At 35.4% G+C, this 25672-nt stretch overlaps 1 protein-coding gene across 3 annotated transcripts in view; it reads left to right on the top strand.

Annotated features, from left to right (window-relative positions):
- Positions 1-25672, top strand: part of FSTL5 (follistatin like 5) — a 789672-nt gene that overhangs the window by 574656 nt on the left and 189344 nt on the right. For all 3 annotated transcript variants that reach the window (XM_058720999.1, XM_058721001.1, XM_058721000.1), the window contains exon 8: positions 24126-24246. In XM_058720999.1, coding sequence (XP_058576982.1) covers positions 24126-24246 — 121 coding nt within the window. The remainder of the gene's footprint in view (positions 1-24125; positions 24247-25672) is intronic.

Genomic DNA, 25672 nt, shown 5'->3' on the forward strand with positions numbered 1-25672 from the left:
CTTGCCCACCACCCAGGAATCTTGTCAGTATGGAAAAAGGTGATCCACATGAGGCGCCCCACACTGCTTAGCACATAGTCCCTTCCATTTATACTCAAAACTGCTTTGCCAGCACCAGGTTTATGTACCTTTGTCCCATTTTCACCAGGCATCCCACCTTAATAGCTCTAGAGATATCTAGGAAAATATATTTACCTTCTAGTGTTTGAATGCCACTTCTCCTATCCTGGCTTCAGAAGCATCTTGGAATGGGCATAGTATCCCCAAGAGTTCTGGACACCCCTCCTCCATTGTCTCTGTTTCTGCTGTAGCTCTGCTCTCATAATTTGATCTAAAGGTGTTTCTGCTGATTCTTCATCTTTGGCTGAAAGCCTGCCACACCTGGCCAAAATGGCTTCTAGTCCAAAGCATTATTCTCAAGTTAACACTGTGAGTGGCCCCCAGCTCTCACTTGGGACCCATTAACCCATTGATGTCACACTGGAAGGCTTTTATCTATATTTTCCTTCTAGTCCAAACACATGGTCTTCACTTAGAAGATTTGTTATAATGGCTTTCATATATTCTATTTCAGGCAAAGGTCTAAAAAAAAAAAAAAAAGAATAGAAGAAAAAGATATCTCAGGTTTCTTCATAGAGTATTAATGATTAAATTGCAAAGAAAGCCTTAAGATGATGATTTAAATAATTGACTGATCTAGGAAGTTATGTTTATATTTTTTTCATCTCTTGACCTCACCTACTCTATGACCTTGGGCAAATTATTCAGATCTTCTGTGTCCATTTATTCCTTGATGGAATAAATATACTGAATTGAGTTATCTTACAAGTAATTTTATGTATGTCTTTCATAATTTAAAATTTAATTATGTTGGTTATTTCGTCTTATGAATGAGAAAAGGGGCTATAGAAAATAGATAGTCAATTTTTCATTATATCTGCACCTGAAATTGCAATGCAAAAACTATAGCACATAAAATCTCTACAGAGAAACTTCATCCACAACCAAAATATAAATGAAATAAATTATGGAAGAAGTTGATTTAAGTTAGTAATTTCATATCACTACAAAGAAGCTGCCTTGTCATTTCAAGAATGAAATTTGTGGCAGAGTCTTCATTTTCAATTTCAACCCCTCACCATTTGATTTTGAATTTAGGTTTCCATGGCAGGGGTGATGTGCTATCCCCACTGAAATGATCCTCCCCCACTCTCTTGTTTAAAGCAGTCCTTTCTAGATTTTGCAAACCTGGATTGCATTTACTGACTTCAGCCATGCGATCACCTCAAATTTTTCAAATTTAAAGCAAAATTGGGCTGAAGCAAGGATAGAATCAGTTTTCTTCTGAGGCCAGCAGCATGCGTTGGGAAAGTAAAAGAGATATTATATTTGATGTTATTACGTGATGTACACCTCTATCTCATCTTTATCACTTCTGCCAGCTTAAGCATTCTATAACAAAAGCGTAGTTCTGTGATTAGAGCATATGTAACCCTTACACATGCAACGGAGCATTTTACAAATGTGCAACATGATTGGCTCTAGAAATATAATCCAAAAGAAGGAAAGCCGACATTCAACATTTCTATGGCTGCGTATTATCTATTTTTTATTAGCGAGAAGAGTTTCAACAAACCAGTATGCGCTTTAATTGGTGTCATATTTAGTGTGCTTAAATATACATATGGAAATAAAAGTTTTCTGACACAGTACTGCTCTGATAAAATGAATAAAATGATTATTTCAAAGTATAAACTGCAAGATTTCCATTAAATGAGGAGTACATTAAAAAACAATTTTCCATTGAGTGTTAAACATTTTTGCATGTCTTTTGAACAGAGGCACTGACGGTTTTTGTTCAGGACTATGTTTGTAAGGGTATTTGTGTAGAATACAGTCCTTGAAAATGGAAATAGTGTCTCCCTCCAAAACAGAGTTTGGGCTTGCTTACTATGTGCAGCATTCACCCGGGCTGCTTTGCATCATTCCCATAAGGCTGACGGGGCAAGGGGAACTGATAAAAGTGTGAAGCTCATGCTGCTTGCTGCACTACAAATAAGGAAGACTTTTGTCACTGACCCAGGAATCTCATGTCTTCCGCCAGCATTCACAGAACTCGAGCAGGCCTACTTAGTGACATGTAAGTAGGAAAAAATATTAGACCAGTCACTGTTCTTGATAGCTTGACCTAATTCGATCCAGAAAACTAGCCCCATGACGTATCAGGATTGAATTTAATTTTGATAACCATCTTTAAACAAAATATTTGCTGTGGAGGGGTGCCTGGGTGGCTCAGTCAATTAAGCGGCCAACTCTTGATTTCAGTTCAGGTCATGATCTCACGGTTGTAAGATGAAGCGTTACGTGAGGCTCTGTGCTGGACATGGAGACTGCTTATGATTCTCTCTCTCCCTCTGGCCCCTCCCCTGTTCACACTCTCTCGCTTTCTCTTAAATAAATAAATAAATAATAAATAAATAAAATGCTCTGGAATCCAATGAAATAAATAATTTAAGGTTTAAGTATATTCGTTGGGTTTAAAACCGGAATGCTGCAGCATAATTTTATCTAATAAATCTAAATAGCAACACTTAATGATCTATCACTTAATAAAAAGTCTAATCAAAGGTAAAATAAACTTATTTTCAGCATGATATAGACTTTAAAATGTTGTTTATAATAAATAATTTTCCAACTAAATGCTTGGGAAATTTGAAAAAGAGAAATTATTATTGATTTATTTTATTAACACATTCAAATGTCTATTGCACTCTTCCCATATGCCAGGCATGGTGCTACATGCTGAAGACATGTAGTGAACTACATGCTACCTGCCTTCGTGGATAAGACTATGGAGATAGATCATTAAAAATAGTCACATAAAATTTAAAAGCTAATAGCGATTGTACCAAAAGTTAAGAATAAAAAGTATAGAGTAATATGATAGATTATACAGAGGGGACTTCATTTATGTTATCCAACAGGAGATTTAGTGTAATATCTCAAGGATATATAGGAGATGTTCTGGAAGGTGTGCACTTAGCAATAGGTGTGAGCACTACAGGGTGGAAAGGATTCTGGACTGCTAGAAAGAAATCAAAAGAGGCCTCTGTGAGCCTGATGGCAAGAGACAAGACTGCATAGGCAATCATATATTCTTTTTTGATATAAAATTTAAAACTCTCATATGACATTTTCTATTATTATATCACATGTGGTTTTTCTCCTACAGATGTTAACATGAGGTAAAAAATGTTTTTAAAGAATATATACTAATTATTTAAGATTCTTAGTTATGACTTTTTACTTCATCCTTTTTGATGAGTTTAGAAATGTGTAGAAAATCTCAAATGAGGAAGTATCGCTTTATTCTCAGTTACGCTTTTCTTTACCATTTTGCTCTAAATGTGAAATTATCATCCGAACAACGAAGCTATCTGAGCCTTTGTAGACCAAAGAAAAGGAACCGTGAGAGAAACAGTCCTTCCAAACAGAAGAATATACAGCTGCATTTATAAAAGAACTTCAGAACATCTTAATTTTACCAACTGTATGAAAACTATACTGATTGGTGATGTTGGAATGAACTGCTAAAAGTAATTATAATATTGATTGTTACTTTAACATGTTTACCTCCCATTTGGAAACCTTCAATCCGTGCAAAATTAGATGTGCTAATATACAAACTTGTAATTCCTTATCATTAAAAGGGTCATATGTCCTATTTTACTGTAATTTACAAAGTGCATTCCGAAACATCATTTTATTTTCATTTTCTCCTCAGATCTACTTGTGACATAAAGTGAGCAAATGTTTTCAACCCCGTTCTGTATATTTGGAAATTGAAGCTTGGAGAGTGGAAACAGCTTTCTCCAGTTTTCTTGAAAGCAGTCTGTGACAAAGCTGGATTTCAAATTCAAGTTTTGATTTTTCAGAAAGTCAATGACTTAAATAAATAATTAGAATTAAAGTGTTGTTAACAAAAAAGCATCAACCAGGCTTCTTTAATAAGCATAGTTTTGGTGGGTTAAGTTTACACATGTGAATGCATAATATCATCCAATAAAGCTGAAGAAAGCAGAAAGAATAAGTAGAAAGAAAAAAAATAAACATTTTGAAATGCTAAATAATCAGCATCCTATAAGTTCTGTAAATGTCTTTGTTCTAAGTAAGCACCCATTGGATTGGAGAGTTCAAAAATTTTTTTAAGATTAGGAGTAGAATAAAGAATCATCTTTATTCAGGTCCTCAGTACCGATTATATCTTTTTTCTTTGTGATTAGTGAAAAGGAAATTATCCCTTCCCATAGGACATAGGGAAAGACAAGTACGCAGCCTTTGCCTGAGATTCAAAGTGGCCAGTCAAAAAGAAGGTATCCAACAAACATTTCCTGAAAGAAATAAATTGTCTTAGAGAAGTTATTTAATGTTCTTCATTTTTTAAAGTCTTATTTATTTGGTCCTTGAGGGAAGATGGCGGCGTAGGAGGACGCTGGGCTCACCGCGCTTCCTGCTGATCACTTAGATTCCACCTACACCTGCCAGAAAACCGCCAGAGGATTAGCAGAACGGAGTCTCCGGAGCCAAGCGCAGATGAGAGGCCCACGGAAGAGGGGCCCCTCCTGAAGTGGATCACCTAAGGAGAAGCGAGCTAAGCCTGCCCCTCCTGCCCCCGTGCACCTTGCCTACCCACCCCAGCTAATACTCCAGATCCCCAGCACCACAAGCCTGGCAGTGTGCAAGTAGCCCAGACGGGCCACGCCACCCCACAGTGAATCCCGCCCCTAGGAGAGGGGAAGAGAAGACACACACCAGTCTGACTGTGGCCCCAGCGGTGGGCTGGGGGCAGACATCAGGTTGGACTGCGGCCCCACCCACCAACTCCAGTTATACACCACAGCACAGGGGAAGTGCCCTGCAGGTCCGCACCCCTCCAGGGACTATCCAAAATGACCAAACGGAAGAATTCCCCTCAGAAGAATCTCCAGGAAATAACAACAGCTAATGAACTGATCAAAAAGAATTTAAATAATATAACAGAAAGTGAATTTAGAATAATAGTCATAAAATTCATCGCTGGACTTGAAAACAGTATACAGGACAGCAGAGAATCTCTTGCCACAGAGATCAAGGGACTAAGGAACAGTCACGAGGAGCTGAAAAACGCTTTAAACGAAATGCAAAACAAAATGGAAACCACGACGGCTTGGATTGAAGAGGCAGAGGAGAGAATAGGTGAACTAGAAGATAAAGTTATGGAGAAAGAGGAAGCTGAAAGAAAGAGAGATAAAAAAATCCAGGAGTATGAGGGGAAAATTAGAGAACTAAGTGATACACTAAAAAGAAATAATATACGCATAATTGGTATCCCAGAGGAGGAAGAGAGAGGGAAAGGTGCTGAAGGGGTACTTGAAGAAATTATAGCTGAGAACTTCCCTGAACTGGGGAAGGAAAAAGGCATTGAAATCCAAGAGGCACAGAGAACTCCCTTCAGACGTAACTTGAATCGATCTTCTGCACGACATATCATAGTGAAACTGGCAAAATACAAGGATAAAGAGAAAATTCTGAAAGCAGCAAGGGGTAAACGTGCCCTCACATATAAAGGGAGACCTATAAGACTCGTGACTGATCTCTCCTTTGAAACTTGGCAGGCCAGAAAGGCTTGGCACGATATCTTCAGTGTGCTAAACAGAAAAAATATGCAGCCGAGAATCCTTTATCCAGCAAGTCTGTCATTTAGAATAGAAGGAGAGATAAAGGTCTTCCCAAACAAACAAAAACTGAAGGAATTTGTCACCACGAAACCAGCCCTACAAGAGATCCTAAGGGGGATCCTGTGAGACAAAGTACCAGAGACATCACTACAAGCATAAAACATACAGACATCACAATGACTCTAAACCCGTATCTTTCTATAAAGTCTTATTTATTCTTATCGTGGTAACAGACAGCATTAATGTAAAAAAAAGAGTCATTGTTTTTTAATATGACCTATATTTTACCTGTCGTGCATGCAATTAGAACAATACTCCCCATTGTCTCCTAACTTACGAAAGACAACTGAGCCAATAATAGGGTTATCATCTAACTGCACAGAGAAGAAAAATTCAGTAATAAATTTCTCATATAAACAGTATTTCATGACTAATCATGAAATCATAAGGTTCTTTCCCCTAACTTGCAGAATGATATGGAACATGAGACTGTTCAGTTTTGTTCGGCTGTTCATCATTACCTCACTGATGGTCATCAAACTTGTTATGTTACTTAATAACAACCTGTGGGTCAGTTCACACATAGTGAAACAACAGTAAGTCTACATTTATTGAATTATCACCTTTTTTCTTTTTAATTTTTAAAATGTTTTTATTTATTTTTGAGGCAGAGAGAGACAGAGCATGAGCAGGGGAGGGGGAGAAAGAGAGGGAGACACAGAATCCGAAGAAGGTTCCAGGCTCTGAGCTGACAGCACAAAGCCCGATGTGGGGCTTGAACTCACAAACCTCGAGATCATGACCTGAGCTGAAGTCGGACGCTTAACCGACTGAGCCACCCAGACGCCCCGAATTATCACCTTTTGATTGTAAAAGACTTCCAAATGATTTTAAAAACATTTTTTATTTAAACATTGCAACTTTCTTAATGAAATCAGAACATTACTACTGTATATTTAATTTTTAACTGTTAATTTCATTTTTCATCAATTGTATTATTTAGTAGGCTCAGCATTTATAGATTTTAAATATAAGCTCTTAACTCATCCCAAGTAATTTTAAAGTTCATGGTATATGATATTCTCTATTTTGGTTGTAATACAATTTAGATTTATAATCTCTCATTGCTGATATGAAGAAAAATGCTCTCTAGTTATTGAGAAATCCAAGTGATCGCTTAATGTTCTTACATGTGGCTTTTTGATTCTTATTCAGTTTGCCTATTCAATAACTCCAGTGAAGTGCTCTGAACATTATTTCTTAAGAAAACAAAACCAAACAAAATTTTAATAATGAAAAAAAAATCAAGTAAGAGAAAACTCCAGCCAGAGGTAAAAAGTTACACTAATTAACATTGCTACATGATACATTATTCCAAAATTAAATGACTTAAAATTGCAACCATTCATTATTTCTTGCAAGGTTCTGGGTTAGCATGGAGACCTTGATGATCTCGATTAAACTAGACTGACCTTGCTTAATTTTCTCAGTCCAATGTAATAAACTTGTGTGTAAGCCATGAACTGCTCAGTCTTGAATAGCCTCAGTTGGGATGATTTAGCTCTACTCCATAGGGTCTCTCAATTTGTAGGAGGCTAATCTGCGTGTGCTTATGTTAATGGCAAGAATCCAGAAGAGAGAAGGACAAGTCATGTAATAGGGCAAGCAGAAATGCACTTTTCTTTTTTTCAAGTCTCTGTTTACATCACATTTACTAAATCACTTTAGCCAGAGTAACTAAAACAGCAAAAGTCAAAGAGAAGACTAGAAAGATATAGAGCAAATTACATTGTTTAGAAAAGCAAGTAATTGAGACCATCAGTGAAATCTGTCTACCACAAAAGGTGATTCTTATGTTAACAACACTGTCAAAAAGACCTGCCTTTAAGATTTGGGATGATTTTCCATTGAAGGGCAAAGACTTTTCAACTTTCAGTATTGAGGATGAGTTGGGTGTCCAACTAGTAAATTTCATTGAAGGGCAAGAACTTAGGGAGTTAAATGAGGGTCATTTGGTTTTTACCATAAAATAATTAATACTGTTGGCAGTAGCTTCCTGATAGCATATATAATGACAATTATCTTCATGTAGAGGAAAAATGGGAAACATACAAGAAGTCATAGAAAAACATGTTTTGAATGACTGACAAGCCTTTACTTCCAAAGTAAACTCATTCTTTAGTTCCTTTTTAACAAACCTTTATTTAGGATGTGGAAATAAAATTATTTTCAATTCAGAGCATTGCAATTAAATAGGCAATTACAACAGAGAGAAATACGTGTTAATAGGGCTATAGACATGGATTCTATGGAGTGCTACGCACAGGCAGTCACTAATAATCAGAAATTAAACTTTGCAACAAGGATATTTTATTTTAAATCTTTATTTAAAAATGTTACAGACAAATGCATAAACCACAAATTTACAGTTTGATGAATTTTCACAAACTGAAAATAACAATTTATCCAGCCCTGGGATACTTTTGAATTTATTCTCTATATGTTATCCCCTCTCCCCTCTCGTTCTCTTTATTGGTGAATGATGAGGATAGAAAGTGTGTGTTGTGAAAAACATGTGGCTTGTAGTAGATCAGACCGCTGACCTTTTGTTTTCCTAATTTGGCATTTTTCTTGAAAGATACAGAAAATTGATGTTTTTTTTGATGCATTGTGTCTTCTCTCTAATCACCCTTAAATGATAGTTCTGTAATATATTTGAAAATATTTCTCCTGTAGCAGATGGCATCCTTTTTTAGTAGAGAGTACTAGAAGAACACATCAGTAGGAAGGCTTCTCTTTCAAGTTCTGGTGTGTTTTCCTTGGCAGACTTCTGCACTATGTGCAACTTTTTAGTCCCAAAGCTTTGTGCAACTCCTGGTTTAGTCCCTTGACTCTAAAAGTACATGATTTTTAACAGCTCATGGCAGTCCCCATGGGTAGATTTCTCCAACAACACCATAAGTGACTTCTCAGTTGGGGGTTTCCAGCAGGGTATGTCCTATGAAAAATTTCTCCTGTACCTCTTGGGAAGCTTTGCAGCTCAGTGAATTTTCTACTCTCTAATGAGCCATGGACATGCCTACCTTCTACAAAAGCCTGGGTGTCAGCAATGCAGGAAAGGAGTCTCTTCTTTAGGCTTACTATCTCACCTCTCTGGGTAATGGTTGCCCCTGTATCTGTTATTCCTACATTGTTTAGAGTACTTTTAGTAGACGATCACCCATTACTGTAATTCATTGTTACAGTTAGTAATTTCTAATAGAAAATTCCATGCTCAAATTACTGTGTGGTTTCTGCCTCTTGATTGGTTTTTGAATTATGTGTTTGCTTTCTTCTGGTTCTCAGAGCTCTTCTGATTCAAGACTGATGATTCATGGTAATAGTGCTGAGTGTATTTTTGCATATTATTATTTGCTGATTTAATCTGTGAAATTTAAGATATCTATCAATGAATATTAAACTCAATTTAACTGAATATGAAAATCAACCCAAGAAGATATTGGGAAGATAATTATCAAAACTACATTGAAAGTAAGAAGCAAATTCTATTGAAAAGAAAGTGATTGGAAATGAATATTATTTAGGTACAAATACCAAGAGATGATTAGTTTTATCATTTGAATATATAATAGCATCAGAATCTGATCATTTTCTGTTAAAATTGTATGCATTTTTTATTTATATATGCTCAAACAATTAATTGATGGAGTGATTGACTGATATTTGCAATAAGGTTATCAATGATTGAATGGTCCAACTTCCCTTGGTCAGGGAAAGAGAACTTCTCTTATTTTATGTTGGAGAATTGATATTGATATTGTTACCTCACTTCCCTGATTTTTCTTAACCTCTGTTGGAGATCATCCACTCCTCTACATTATACATATTTTTTTTCAGATATGTTGATACTTTTACTCTGATAATACCTGGTGTCAAGAACCTGGAAGGCTCTCCAGGTCCTTAAAGTTGATTATGTGCATTTGTTTTTCTGACAACCTTTAGCATTTCTCTTTATCTTTGGTCTTCAGCAGTATGAATTTATTTCCTGGTTGTTTTTTTAATTAGTTATCTTTGAAAATATTTTGACTATTCATTTGCAAGCATTTTTCTCTCCATTCTCTCTCTCTCTCTCTCTCTCTCTCTCTCTTTCTCTCTCTCTCTCTCTCTCTCTCTCTCTCTCTCTCTCTCTCTCTTTTCTTTTAGGATTTCAATTACACACAATTTAGACTGATATTGGCCTATATCTCTTGGATGCTCATTTCTCTCTCTTTCTTCTAAATTTTTATTTCACTAATTTCCTGTGTGTGTTTCCATCTGAGTAATGTCTATTGACCTATATTCAAGTTCACTGAGTCTTTCTTTGGATGTGTCAGGCATACTGATGAGCCTGTCAAAGGCGCTCTTCATCTCTGCTACTGTGTGCGTGTTTAAATTTATTTCCAGCATGTATTTTGACACTTTCTTATTGCTTCTATCTCTCTCCTGAAATTACCCATCCATTCATGAATGTCTTCAAGTTTCTCTACTAGAGCCTGTGACATATTAATCATTGTTATGTTATCCCCTATCTGATTTTCCTAACAGTAGATTTATACTTGAGATTAGTTCTTTTGATTGTTTCACCTCTCAACAACAAATTATTTTTCCTTTCAATTTTGTGTGTCTCATAATTTTTTTGTTGAAATCCGCATATTCTGTGTGGGGTAGTAGAGACCAAGTTAGACAGTTTCAAGTTCCTCTAGTGGTACCTTTCGGTTAAGGTGGGAGCTAGATTGCTTATCTGAGAAAATTCTTGATTCTGCTTGGTCCACCTTCAATTTTGTACTTTTGTGCCTCAGCGAAGTTGTCTCTCCATGCTCTTGTCCTCCCCATTAGTGGTATTCTGCTGTTGCTTATTTTCTGGTTCTTGATATCCTGGGTGGTGAGGAGCAAGGAAGCATTCTATGTTTTCCTCATTCAACCTTAGGCTTAGGCTGTTCATGTGTCTCTGAGTCTTTTGAGCAGAGTTTTCTCAGATATCCTGCCTGCCCCCAGTGTTAAGGGATCTTTAATTTTCTGGAAGTAGGAAGATTTCTTGCCTTTCTCCCTTTCCCAAACTCAATAAGTTTTCACCAACAGAAAGTGACAGGATTCACTGCCTTTCTTTGGCAGTTTAAAACTTTATTCCACTGGGGAGAAGACTCAGGCAAGAACTGTTGTTTCTTTTTTCTCAGCAGCAGGACTACATTATGTTACACAACATCAGAACTACACTTGACGGATGCTTCCCCTGATCTCTACTGCCCCCAGTGTTTTTCATGAGCAAATAGTGAGGTCCATGGAGAAATGACTGCAAGCATTTGTGCTCCCAGGGGTCTATACTCCTAACTGTGTGTGTTTAGCTTTTAACAATTCATTAAAAATCACTTCAACTTAAAGTATACAACTTAAAGTAAAGTAATACACTGATAATTACAGGCGGCTGCTGCGTGGCTCAATTGGTTAAGCCTCCGACTCTGGATTTCGACTCAGATGATGATAAAACGGTTTGTGGGTTTGAGCCTTGCATCTGGCTGTGTGCTGGCAGTGAGGGACCTGCTTGGGATTCTCTCTCTCTCTCTTCCTCTTCCCCAGATCATACTTTCTTCTCTCTTAAAGTAAGTACACTTAAAAAAAAATGCAGTGATGATTATGGACCCAATAATCATTTAAAAAATATAGCATTAACAACAAACTTGAAGCTGCTTATAGGCTCCTCCCCATTATATTCTCCTTCTTTTTCTGTAGATATAACTCTTACCATGACTTATATGTTAACTAGTTATTTGTTGTTTTTTATTTTTACCATAAATGTATATAATGTATAATGCATATATACCTAAAAGATACAGTTAATTTTTGCCTTTTGAATTTTACATAAATTGAGTCATATTGTATTTTACATATGCATTTGCCATTGTGTTTGGAGATTCATCTATATTGATGCTTATATCCATAAAGCATGGACTTCCAGAACTTGGACTTCACAGTCAGATGGCCTAGTTTTGAATATTGTGATATTAACTAAAAATCTCCATAGATAAGTTACTTCATCTTTTTGACTTCTGTTTATTCATGTGTAAAGTACAATATTGCCAAAATATAAAGAATTCATATAATCGGGGTGGTTCAACATTATGTGACCTTGAAGTTTTAAAGCACCCACATTTTGAGGCGTCTGAGTGGTTCAGTTGGTTAAGCATCTGACTTTTGCTTTCGGCTCAGGTCATGATCTCACAGTTCTTGAGCCCTGCATTGGGCTCTGTGCTGACAGTGTGGAGCCTGCCTGGATTCTCTCCCTCCCTTTCTCTCTGCTCCTCCTCCACTTGCGCTCTGTCTCGCTCTGTCTCTCTTTGTCTCTCAAAATAAATAAATAAACTTAAAAAAACCCTATAAATTCCATTAAAAAAATAAAACACCTGTAGTTTAAAGGTGCTCTATTTAAGAAATAGAATACAAATTATAAATAACAATTAGATACAAAATTGGATGTTTATTACAATAAGACAGGAAATCAGAAACTTCAATATATTTATAAATTATACAGAAACATATAGCGATATACGCACATTTCAGGGTTCCTGTCATATCCTTGTAAATGTACAGATGAGGGACTCTGAAACTTAATTAATCCTTATTATCTTTGGGGCAAATCTGAATCCATATATACATAAAACCCTTTGAATAGTAGTTCTATAAAAATGATAGACATTTTTAATTTATTACTATTATATCAATGGAAACATTTTGTAAGTCTCTTTCCTTTTTTATTGAAGAATAATTGACATGCAATATTATATTAGTTTCAGCTGTACAACACAGTGATTTGATATTTATATACATTATGAAAGTGTTATTATGACAGGTCTAGTTATCAGCTATCACCACACAAAGCAGTCACAATATTACTGACAATATTCCCTATGTTGTGCGTTATGTCTTCCTGTATTATTTATGTTATGACTGAACTTTGTGCCACTTAATCCCCTTCACCTATCTCATCTGTCTCCCAACTCCCTCCCCTCTGGCAAGCATCAGTTTGTTCTCAACATCTGAGTATGTTTCTATTTTGCTTTATTTGTCCATTTATTATTTATATTACATGTATAAGTAAAATCATATGGTATTTATCTATCTCGCTCTGACTCATTTCACTTCACATAATACCCTCTAGGTCCATCCATGTTGTTACAAATGGCAAGATTTCATTCTTTTCTATGTTTGAGTAATATTCCATTATATATATATATATATATATATATATATATATATATTTTTTTTTTTTTTTTAAATTAATATTTTTAATGTTTAATTATTTTTGAGAGAGAGAGATAGAGAAAGAGAGAGACAGAAAGAGAGAGAAAATGTGTGTGAGAAGGGGAGCAGCAGAGAGAAAAGGGGACAGAGTTTTTAGAAGTGGGCTCTGGGCTGATGTGGGCCAAACTCACAAACCATGAGAACATGACCTGAGCTGAAGTCAGATGCTTCACCGACTGAGCCACCCACGTGTCCCAACCACATCTTCTTTATCCATTTGTCTATGAACGAATATTAGATTGCTTCTATATCTTGGTGATTGTTAATATGCTGCAATAAACATAAGGATGTATATATCTTTTCAAATTAGTGCAGGGTTATTTTCTTCAGTGAAATAAAATATAATTAATCTAATTATTCACATAAATATCAAATAATATTTTTTACATAGCTTTCATGATTTTGGTTTTGATTTTTCTCACCAAAGAATGTAGTTGCTTGACTTTTGTTTGCTTGTTAACTTGAAATAATAATTTCAGTCCATATTAGTTTACTTATTTTCTAGTGTATCTCTTTAACACATGAAATGGCTTACTTTAGAGGAAAAAGTTGTTTTTTATTTTAAGTTTATTTATTTATGTTTGAGAGAGAGAAAAAACACGATTGGGAGAGGGGCAGAGAGAAAGGGAGAGTGAGAACCCCAAGCAGGCCCCACACTGTCAGTGGGGAGCCCAATGCAGGCTTGAACCCACTAATCATGAGATCATGACCTGAGCCAAAGTCGGAGACTTAATTGACTGAGCCAGGCAGGTGCCCCTAGAAGAAAATAAAAGTTTTGCAAATAATGTATTTAACAAATTAAATTACATTATTGAATTTTTTACAAAATTCAATTTACAAAATTGTAAAAAAGTTTTACAAATAATGTATTTAACAAACTATATTTACATTATTGAATTTTATATTTCACTGTGCTATTTATTGATGATGGAATAAATATCTCAATAGGTTAATGAGAAACTACCAGAGTTTTAGAAAATCACATAAATCATGAGATAATAGTACTTAGTCAATTTTAAAATGTAGATGTTTGCTTAAATTACTTTTATTGCTATTTTATGAAAACATATTTTATACACATAAAAAGCTAGGAAATAGTTTGTACAAGTTTACAAAGTAAAAGCACTCTAGCATAATCAAAATTACAAAGGAAATTACATTAATGTGAGTGTATATTGAAGCAATGTATATTACATAGAAAGCCTCGTTTAAAGTAAAGTAACACTGCTACCATGTAATCTAGAACTATGAAGAAAAACGTAATACAAAATAGGAAAGTAAGTTTTAAATTTAAAATTTGCCATTTTTTAATGGATGAAATTTTCTTTCAGATTGGAACAAATGCTTGTTGTTAAATATAGGCCTGAAATTCATTTGTTATGTTCTGGTATAATCACAACTGACATGTGCTACCCTATATATTCAGAGTGGTCAGTGTTTACCATTTATAGGTTGTTAAATGTTCTAATTTTTACTCTTACATAATTGATTATCATTAATAGTAGCCCCAATATTTTTTCAAAATTTTTGAAATGTGTTACAGATTTTACTTTTAACCACAGTTCTCTTTTTTACTGCTTTGGAAAGAATGTAAGCAATCAACTCAACAAAATTAATGATTTTTTTAAAAGTTGTAGTTTTTTTTTCTATTGACTTTCCAGACATCAGAGCCTTGAGGCAACTTTTTAATTGTGTAGAAGCTTATAAAGATTTAATCACTGAAGAAATATTTATGGAGTTTCTATTGGCAGTAAGATCATAAAGGTGTAATGGGGGTTCAGGATAAATGGAAAATTTTGTCCCTGAATTCAAAGAGTGCCTATTCTCAGGCCATAATTCTCAACTATGGTCAAGCATCAAAATTGTACATTTGATTTCATCTATTTAAGATTAGAAAAATGCTGAGAAAATGAAAGATTAAAAGATTAGAAAAGCTGAATCAGGATGGAGGTAAAGCGTATGATTGATGTGTCTATATATATTTATATATAGTGTATCTATTTATATATATATATTAAAACATATATATTTTAAAAACTCAAAGGTAATTTTGAGGTTTGGCTAAAATAGTGGAAATCTAGAAAGAGGAAGATGTGTTAACAATTACATAATAACAAGGAGAGCCTGGGTGTCTCAGTTGATTAAGCATCTGACTCTTGATTTCAGCTCAACTCATAATCTCACAGTTCATGCTCTGTGCTGACGGTGTGCGTTGTCTCTGCCCCTTCCCCCCCTGGCAAATGAATAAAATAAAATTAAAAAAAAATACTTTCATTGCATAATAACAAGGGTAGTTCGATTCTGCAGTCCAATGGTTGGGATGCTCATCTTATACCCTGGCTTTGGTGGTGTCTTAGTCCACTGGGATGCCATAACAAAACACTAAAGACTTAGTAGCAAAAACCATAAAAAGTTATTTCTCACAGTTCTGAAGCTGAGAAATCAAAGTTTAAAGCATTACCATGTTGTCATAGATTTTAAGTCTAAAGTTCTCTTTTGGCCAGCAAAAGAGCAGATGCAGGATTAAAGCGAGAAGATGGCTAATGTCCAGGAAAAAGACAAGAGCCCCGAATAAGGGTCCTTGCCCCATTTTTATTAGGATCAGAAGGCTTACAAGCATGGGCGATGGACGTGCACAAAGGGACAATGAATCTGTGAACATTAACTTGTGGATGTGGGGGAAAGGGGGGTCTTGAGGATATTCGTGGTTAGGGGTTTGGGTTAATACAAAGCAAAATCCGGGCACCAGGCAGTCTGGAGGAGGGTTGTTTACAGCACACATGAGGCAGCACCTCTGTTTATCTTAGCCTAGGGGATGAGACAGATAGCAGGAATAACCTCAGGGTTGACAAGGCACCTTTTCTTTTGTTAACCATCTCTGCTGACTGCTTTGCCTGCAGCATAGCCGTCTGTGGTCTAATTCACCAATTTACCTAACCTGGACCTATACTCCTTTGAAAACAGCTTTTCTGCTACAGTACTAAATTGGGGGTGCTTCCACTCTGAATATCTAATCTTGTTCATTTCATATACCTGTGTATTTAGCACCTTTGCACCATTTTTATTTTAGGCCTTTGCCTCTCCATCTCTATTTTGAGGGTTATGCCCCCCTCTCTGTTTTGGGGTGCCTTTGCACCGCCCGATTCCTGGCACCTTTGCACCTGCCTATTCTTGGGGTGTCTTTGCACCCCCTATTCTTGAGTGCCAAACTGGTTTACCCAAACTCAGGTGTGAGCATTTTATGACTTTGTATTTCTTTATGCCTTGTTAACCCATTGGTGTAAGCCCAGGGATTCCTAAGCTTATCCCCCACACCATATTAATATTCTGCTGAGAGCCCTCTTCCTGATTCATAGCAAGTGGCTTCTCCCTGTGTCTTGAAGTGGTGGAAAGGGTGAGGGGTCTATGTTGGGTCTCTTTTAAAAGAGCACTAATCCTATTCAGGAGGGTTTCACTTTCATGATTTAATCACCTTAAGGCCCCATCTCTTCACACCATCATATTGGGCATTAGGATTTCAACAGATAAATTGGGAAGGGGACACAAACATTCAGACCATAAGAACTGGTGACCTCAAACTTAGCATCAGCATACTTCAGTTTTCTTGTATATAAAATGGAGTCAATAATAGGGCATTTAAAAAAGATTTTTTAAAGGATGAAATTTTATAATTTATATAAATTATTTAGCACAGTGCCCGACATATTTAAGTGCTAAATAAATATTTATTGGGTTTAATTTTAGTGTAGTGAAAAGATCCATGCTTTACTCAAAGTGATGAGGGAATATTCAAGTCTTGTTTATATAGAAAAGCTGTCTGAAAAGGTGATTATAAAGTTGTATATTGAAAGAAATTGAAGCTGGAAGATTTTGCTTCCATTTAGAAGAAAGAGAAAAACATAAATATAGACTAGAAGGGGTCACACATATGCTATTTTAGAAAATACTCTAAGTTAAAGCAATTTCATGTTGCAGAGTAACAGAGATAGCAATACGATACTTTAAATAAACATTCTCAAAGTTATATTCTCAGATAGTTTTCACATCATTAGGTGAAGGAGTCTTAATTATAGTAGACAAGGAAGAGTCGTATTTTCTAGGTAGCTATATAGAACAATACATGGAAAAGTTGTTTATTTCAGATTTTATGGAGATTTAAAAAAGATTGTTTGAAAATATACTTTAAAATACCTATTGACAGTCTGGGATATAGAAATATAAAAATAATTAAAAATATCAAATATTCTTTGGGCTTTTACAATTATTTCCAACTATTCTTATTCAGTGAAGGGATTCATTTCTGTTCTGATTTGGTCTCCGTGATTTGTTCTGCTTGGGATGAATCTTTCTTCCAGGACCATGCCCCCCTGCCTCCCTGTCACCTTATGCACACTGGGTATATTACTCTTATATATTAGGTTATCAATTGTTACTTTTGTACTTATCTTTCACAAAATATTTTGTAACTCTAACCATTATTAATTGATTTCTACAGAAGTTTGGCTTTCCCACATTTTGTCCTGCCGCATGTCAACTATCTGCCTTAGTGTTAACCAGAATCACAGCTTCTGTCTTTATGTTTGGCATTTCCATTCTCTAGCCAAAGTGCCCTGCACTAAGAGTGAGCAGTGTTTTTAAAGGCAGCCTGCAGTAATGCAAGGAGTTTTATCACACATGTGTATCACACAGCTACTTTCTTGTTGAGGATCAAGTTCCAAATCCTCTCTTATTGTGCGGGTCATGAGCCTTCCCCTGTAGCTTTATGAAAGTTCCGCCTGGCAGCTATAGATATGTGGTATGATTAATTTTATATAATGTAGAGGGGTTTAATTTTATTTGGCAGTTATTAAAGAAATATTATTTTTCAGCTAAATAATATGATTGCCAGAGCATACAGTATATTTTTTTCCTTCTTTTCTGCCACTGTTTCTCTTTATTTTTCCCTTTTCCCTTCTTCTACCCTCTCCTCCTTGTTCACATTCTCATTCTTCTTCCTTCTCTCACTCCCTCTTTCTGTCTCCTCTCTGTCTCTTTCTCTCTTGACTGAGAGTACATTTTCATTATTTTCGGGCCCAGATTCAAAAGCTTCATAGTAATTTTCTTGATTGCAATCAATCTGTATGAGAATCAGTTACAGGGAATCTATTTTTAAAAGAAATGCACATGGTTTGAATATAGGTAAAGTCAGAAACATACAAGGTATGTTTTTGGAGCACTGCTGTATGAATATTCGTAAGTCACTGGGTACTATGATATTTTAACAATACAAGGATTTAAAAAAAAATCACTAATGGGCCAGGGAGTTTCCCGACCAAATGCTGCTGACACAGTTAATTACGGTTTAGGTAAAATGTAAAGGTGATTGCTTACTTCACAAAAATAAAAATAAAATAAAAATAAAATGTTAAAGGATTAAATGTAATTCTACAAACATTAGGAAATGAGAAAGAAATGCTGGGAAATATTTATTTTAAATCAGAATGAAAAAAAAAAGTCTTTCTTATCATAAAGCTGCTATAATGGAAAAAAAAAAATCCAAACTACAGTATTCCACACAAAATTACAAGATAAGCAATGCATTAAAAAATTGGAGAATTACCATGAAAAGTAGCAAACTCCAAAGTTAAAAGTTGAAAGAAACAGTAAACAATCCTTAAAGGGTAAATCCTAATCATCACCGCACGTATAGAAAAACACTTTAGGGGCGCCTGGGTGGCGCAGTCGGTTGAGCGTCCGACTTCAGCCAGGTCACGATCTCCCGGTCCGTGAGTTCGAGCCCCGCGTCGGGCTCTGGGCTGATGGCTCGGAGCCTGGAGCCTGTTTCCAATTCTGTGTCTCCCTCTCTCTCTGCCCCTCCCCCGTTCATGCTCTGTCTCTCTCTGTCCCAAAAATAAATAAAAAACGTTGAAAAAAAACTAAAAAAAAAAACAAAAAACACTTTAATAATATTTGTTGTAAAAGATGTTGAAAATTTGTCAATTGCATCCTGAGAAGAATGAGTACAACAGCACCCTTCTTGTCATCCTCCTTTTCTGCTGCTGAGAAAAGGAAGAGACACAGTTGTTGACTTATTTAAATACTCTTGTCTTTTGACTTAAGCCTCAGATCTATCAGCTTTCCTTCTTCCTTTTCCATATGTGCTCTCACTATATATCTGGCCCTTTCAAACTTAACGGTATAATTGACTTCCTTTTTTGGGACATTTTATCTTGAATTTTTTCTTTGTTCTCTTGTCCTTATTTCTAGTTCAATCTATGATTGACAAGGAAGGCAGCATAGTGGAGGGGTTTAAAGCACAGCCTTGGAGTAAGCCTACCTGGCTTCAAATGCTAGTTCTACTAATTAGGGGCCAAAAGAAACTAAGGGGATTACTTAACATTTTAATATCCCCTGCTATAACGTGGCAGGAATTTAACAGATTCTCTTTAGCAGATTCATAGGCTTGTTATATGGACCAAATATATCAATATTTATCAATTACTTAGAGCAGTATCTGACATATAATAACTGTTACATAAATGAGGATTAAAATGTATTTTTTATGTATATTTTGCATAGATAACCTGAGGTTCATTTTCTTTCTTTTAATGCTTACCATGTTTTGTAATTCAGAAGTGTTTATTTTTTACATAAGGATATTGGTCATTCTTTGATTTCTAAACATTTATTTTTTATTACTTTTTTAACGTTTATTTATTTTTGAGAGAGACAGAGCATGAGCATCAGAGGGGCAGAGAGAGAGGGAAACACAGAATCCGAAGCAGGCTCCAGGCTCTGGGCTATCAACACAAAAGCCTGACCTGGGGCTGGAACCACAGATCATGACCTGAGCCAAAGCTGGACACTTAACCAACTGAGCCAGCCAGGCACCCCACTTTTTTTGATTTCTAAATTTTTATACTAATTAAAGATTCTTTCTTTTTATGTTTTTATTTTATTTTTGAGAGAGAGAGAGACAGAGCATGAGTAGGGAAAGGGCAGAGAGACAGGGAGACACAGAATCCAAAGCAGGTTCCAGGCTCTGAGCTGTTGGCACAAAGCCTGATGCAGGGCTCAAACCTACGGACGGTGAGATCATGACCTGAGCCAAAGTCTGAAACTTAACTGACTGAGTGACCCAGGAGCTCCTAAAGTAAATAAAGATTATATTAGCTAAAATTATATATAGTTTTATTTTAACATATATATTTTATATTTAAGTATTCCATATATAACTTATTTTTAGTAACAGCTTTGAAATATAGTCATACCATAAATTTAACCCCTTTGAAAAATATGGAGTTCAGTGGCTCTTAGTATATTCTCAAAACTGTACTGCCATAGGGCACCTGTAGGGCACAGTGGGTTAAGCCTCTGACTCTTGATTTTGGCTCAGGTCTTGATCTCATGGTGGTAAGATAGAGCGCCAGGGGGGCCTGGGTGGCTCAGTGGGTTAAGCGTCCGACCTTGGCTCAGGTCATGATCTCACAGTCCGTGTGTTGGAGCCCCGTGTTGGGCTCTGTGCTGACAGCTCCGAGCCTGGAGCCTGCTTCACATTCTGTGTCTCCCTCTCTCTCTGCTTCTTCCCTGGTCATGCTCTGTCTCTCTCTGTCTCAAAAATAAATAAACATTAAAAAAAAAAAATTAAAAAAAGATAGAGCACCATGTTGGGCTCCCTGCTATGTGTGGAGCGTGTGGAGCCTGTTAAAGATTATCTCTCTCCCTCTCCCTTTGCCACTCTCCCACTCGCTCTTGCATGTGCTCTCTCTCCAAAATAAATAAATAAGTAAATAAATATTGTGTTGCCATAATCACTATCAAAGATTAGAATATCTTCATCATTCCAAAAAGGAATCCAACCTATTAGCACTCATTTCCTATCACCCCTTCTGCTCAGCTCCTGGTAGCCATTTTCTATCTCTATGGATTTGGCATTCTGGACGTTTCATATAAATACACTCATACAGGGGCGTCTGGGTGGCGCAGTCGGTTAAGCGTCCGACTTCAGCCAGGTCACGATCTCGCGGTCCGTGAGTTCGAGCCCCGCGTCAGGCTCTGGGCTGATGGCTCGGAGCCTGGAGCCTGTTTCCGATTCTGTGTCTCCCTCTCTCTCTGCCCCTCCCCCGTTCATGCTCTGTCTCTCTCTGTCCCAAAAATAAATAAAAAACGTTGAAAAAAAAATTTAAATACACTCATACAATTTGTAGCTTTTTGTGTTTCATTTTTTTTGACTTAGTGTAATGTTTTCAAGATTCATTTATTTTATAATATGTATCAGTACTTTATTCCTTTCTATAGCCAAATAATATTCTATTACATATAGACATATCATTTTGTGTTTGTCCATTCATGAATTGATAGGTATTTGAATTGTTTTCACTTTTTGGTTAATACAAGTAATGCTACTATGAACATTCATGTACAGTTGTGCACAAATTTTTATTTATTTATTTTTATTCTTTTGGGTATATGCCTACAAATGAAATTGTTAGACATATTAGACTCTTTGTTTAACTTTTTGAGGAACTGCCAAAACTGTCATCCCAACTAGGTATTCTGTTTAATATTTCCACCAACAATGTTGGAAGTTTCCAATTTTCTTACATCCTCTTCAATGACTGTTATTGACTGTCTGATTTATTTATTTATTTATTTATTTATTTATTTATTTATTTATATATTTTTGCCATCCTAGCAGGTGTGAAGTGGTATTTCATAGTGGTTTTTATTTGTATTTGTAAATAAAAAATATTTTATTTTTATTTGATGTCTAATGATGCTGATTATACTTGTATGTGAATATTGCCCATTTGTAATTCTTTTTTGATAGGTATGTCTTCAAATTGTTTACTCATTGTTTTAATTGGAATGTTTGCCCTTTTATTGTTCAACTGTAACAGTTTTTTTTAAATATATATATATTGAGGATACAAACTCCTATGAGGTAAATTATTTGCAAATATTTTCTTCCATTCTGTTGGAGATCTTTTCCCTTTCTTGATAGTATCCTTTGGGAAGCACATGTTGTTAATTTTGATGAAGTATAATGTATCCAATCTCCTTGAGTTTGCTATATTTAATCACTGAAACCTTTGCTCAGTGTAGTGGTGAGCTAATGATTGAACAGATATTTAATTAAATGTATTGAATCAATAAGTCTTCCAGACTAGGCCAAGGGGCTATATTTCTGCTTTTTGCTATAAACTGAATGCTCCCATAGGCAGTTACAAGTCTGCCTTAGCCTTCACTTTCTGTCCTTATGGGACCTCAATATCAATCAGAGATGAGAGATTAGGGATTCTTTCCCTAAGTCTAAAATGTAAAGAAAACACATCTCTTTTGGGCATGCACACAGTCCTACACATTTTTATGGACTTCTAAATTCCCAGAAATATGTAGATTTGTTCATATCCTTCTCTTGACATCCCATTCCCACTTTCCCTTTAAGTTTTTGTTTGTTTCTTTTACTTTGTATTATTTTGTTTGGTACACCTGTTGTTATCCACATTAATATCTCCTTCACAAGAAGCTGTAATGTTAAACAATTGCTGTTGTTTCTTTTCAATACAGACCTTTGGGATAGGACTCAAAGCCTTGCTCAAACAAACAAAGTCAGAAAAATGGAAGTTCCCAAAGGGCTGCTAGATAGGTCAAATGGTGACAATTCTCTGGGAATGGGACCTTGGAAGAGCTCCTAGCCTGCTCTTCCCCCTCTGGTGCCTGCTAGGATGATGGTTTTCACAGATAGCAGAATTACAAAGTTGGTGGTTCAAGGCATCCATGAAGCTGTGGAGAGAGGGATGCCACAAATTTCTTTGTTCTTACTGAGATTCAACTACTTTTTTGGAGTAAATGCTCTGTAGTTTGGTGCAAGCCCTTTTTATCTATTTCCAAACAGATAAAGTTTCTGAAAAAGTTGATTTTGACAATTGCTGCAGAGTATTCATTGCCTTTGTGGAAGAGAAGATTTTCTGGTATTTACTCTGCTGTTCCAGAGGTGCTTCTTAGATTTGATTTTGACAAACACTGTGAGATTTTGTTTTTTCTTTCTTCTTTCCAAAATGGTCATACATTTGCCCCCACGGTTTTGAAATGGTATGGTTGTTTTGCTCTACTCTATTGATTTGTTTCTGGGCTTTAAAAAATTGTACTCTATCAATATACCTATAAATTTTATCTCCGAGACCATACTGCTTTCATCATCTCTTTTCTGGGTAAATATATAACTAAAGGATATAAAAATTAATGGACAATTATAAGTGTAAAGAATATAATTAAGAGCTATTTGTTTTAGCTACAAATAAAAACAAGTCATTTTACCTAGTTATTAATTAAAAATGGACAGCCTCAGGGGTTGTGTTCCAAGACCCCCAGTGGCTGCTTGAAACTTTGTATAGTATCAAACCCTATATACACTTATGTTTTTTCGTATACATACATACCTATGATAAAGTTTAATTTATAAATTAGGCATAGTAAGAGTTAACAACAGTAACTAATAATACAATAGAAAAATTATAACGATATGCCATAATAAAAGTTATGTGAATATGGTCTCTCCAAAAATATCTTAGTGTACCACATTCATACTTCTTGTAATGTAAGATGATAAAATGCTCATGTTATGAGATGAAGCAAGGTGAATGATGTAGACATTGTGATTTAGTGTGAGGCTACTACTGACCTCCTGATGTTACATAAGGAGGATCATCTGCTTGCAGACTCTGGTTGACCACGGGTAACTGAAACTGGGGAAAACGGGACCATGGATAAGGGGAGACTGCTGTAAGCTAAATTAGAAAAAAAATATGTGGAAACTGACTTTATATATAAACTCATATAATTCAAATAAGTACAAAAAATATCTGTATGTATGAGTGAAATTACACTTTTTAAACAAACCATATCTTGAGAAATGATAATTATAGGTCTTCCATCCCTATAAAGACTAACAGTGATGTTTGGATAATTTAAAAACAATACTTTAGTCTATTTACTTTGCTTCTGAGTACACGTTTATTTTTTAAGTGAATTGTTCAAATACATTTTAAATATGAACAGCTCATTTTGTTTCATTTTATTTTATTTCTATAGGACTTTGGAGATGATGGGTCCTTGTATATTACTAAGGTTACCACAACTCACATGGGCAATTACACCTGCTATGCAGATGGTTATGAACAAGTCTTTCAGACTCACATCTTCCAAGTAAATGGTAAGAAATATGGTGTTGCTATTATTGTTTTATGCTTCACTATATATTCAAAGAATATCACAGTTGATTAGGAAGGTAAATCTTCAATTTTCTTTGAGTTTTGGCAAAGTATAAGCTTTGTTTTGTTTTCTTTTGGGAATTATTGTTAATGTAAAACCTTTTAATTGAAAGCAAAACAAAACAAACAAAAAAGTGCAGGACACCTGGGTGGCTCAGTCAGTTAAGCATCCAACTCTTGACTTCGGCTCAGGTCATGATCTCATAGTCGTCAGTTCAAGTACTTCATCGGGCTCTACGCTGACAGTGTGGAGGAGCCTCATTGGGATTCTTTCTCTCCCTCTCTCTGTGTTTCTCCCCGACTTGTGCTCTCTTTCTTTCTCAATATAAATAAATTTTTAAAAATGGGGTGGTTGAGTGAGTAAATGTTATAAATTTGTACCACTTTTCTCATTCTGAAATGTTATAGAGTAACTCATTTTAACTGGAAAATTAAAGCATAAGAAATTTAAATTACTTTTTAAGCTCTAAATATCAACAGGTAGGCAACCATATACCTTTTAGAAACAAAATATTAAGCATGTTAAAATTTTAATCAGATTATCTGGTTGATCTTATTAATGATACAAAAAACTGCTATTTATGTTCAGCAAATGTTATACTTTTAATAATTAACTAAATGACTTTGGACATTTGCCATGTAAGCTGATATTATTCTTATAATCAGAGCCTTTTTTTTTTTTAATTTAATTCAAGTTTTAGCTATTTAGCCAATTGATGATACAGGATGGTATGTATGACACATTAATTCATACCAATTTACTTTCATACTGATATATATGTTAATTTACTTTATGATTTACTAAAAGGAGACAGAAACTAACTGGGCTTTTCAGCTAGTGTGATTGGTTTGAATTAAGAGGGGAGTGGCAGATATGAGCTTGGTGAGGTAGTCTGGGGTCAGATCATGTGGAACCCTGTGGACTTAATTAAATATGTGGATTCCCATTCTAAGTATTTAGTGTGTGAAGTGGCATATTCTGATTTATTCTAAAATGACTGGAAGCACTGAGATCTGTTTAAAAAAATTATTTTAATAGTCTAGGGAAGAGATAATTGTGGCTTAAAATATAGTGTTAATGATGAAAAGGTAAAGTGCGGTTAAATTTGAAATATATTTTGAAAGTAGATCTGGTGATATTATTGAGGAATGGCATGTAAATATAAAAGAGAGTTTAAAAAAAACAAGAAATTTGAAACATTTACATATATCCTTGTGACATAAACTGAATATAGAAGAAGCACATTTGGAGACTGAGTGAAATGAATATATATATCTTTGGACAATACAATTTCTAAATGGAAATCAAGTCTTTAGTATGCAAGTTTGGAGATCAGAGGAGGGTGTCAGCCCAAGTTGTATATTTAT

Source organism: Neofelis nebulosa, chromosome 3 (assembly GCF_028018385.1).
Source record: "Neofelis nebulosa isolate mNeoNeb1 chromosome 3, mNeoNeb1.pri, whole genome shotgun sequence".
In the NCBI taxonomy this organism is placed as follows: Eukaryota; Metazoa; Chordata; class Mammalia; order Carnivora; family Felidae; genus Neofelis; species Neofelis nebulosa.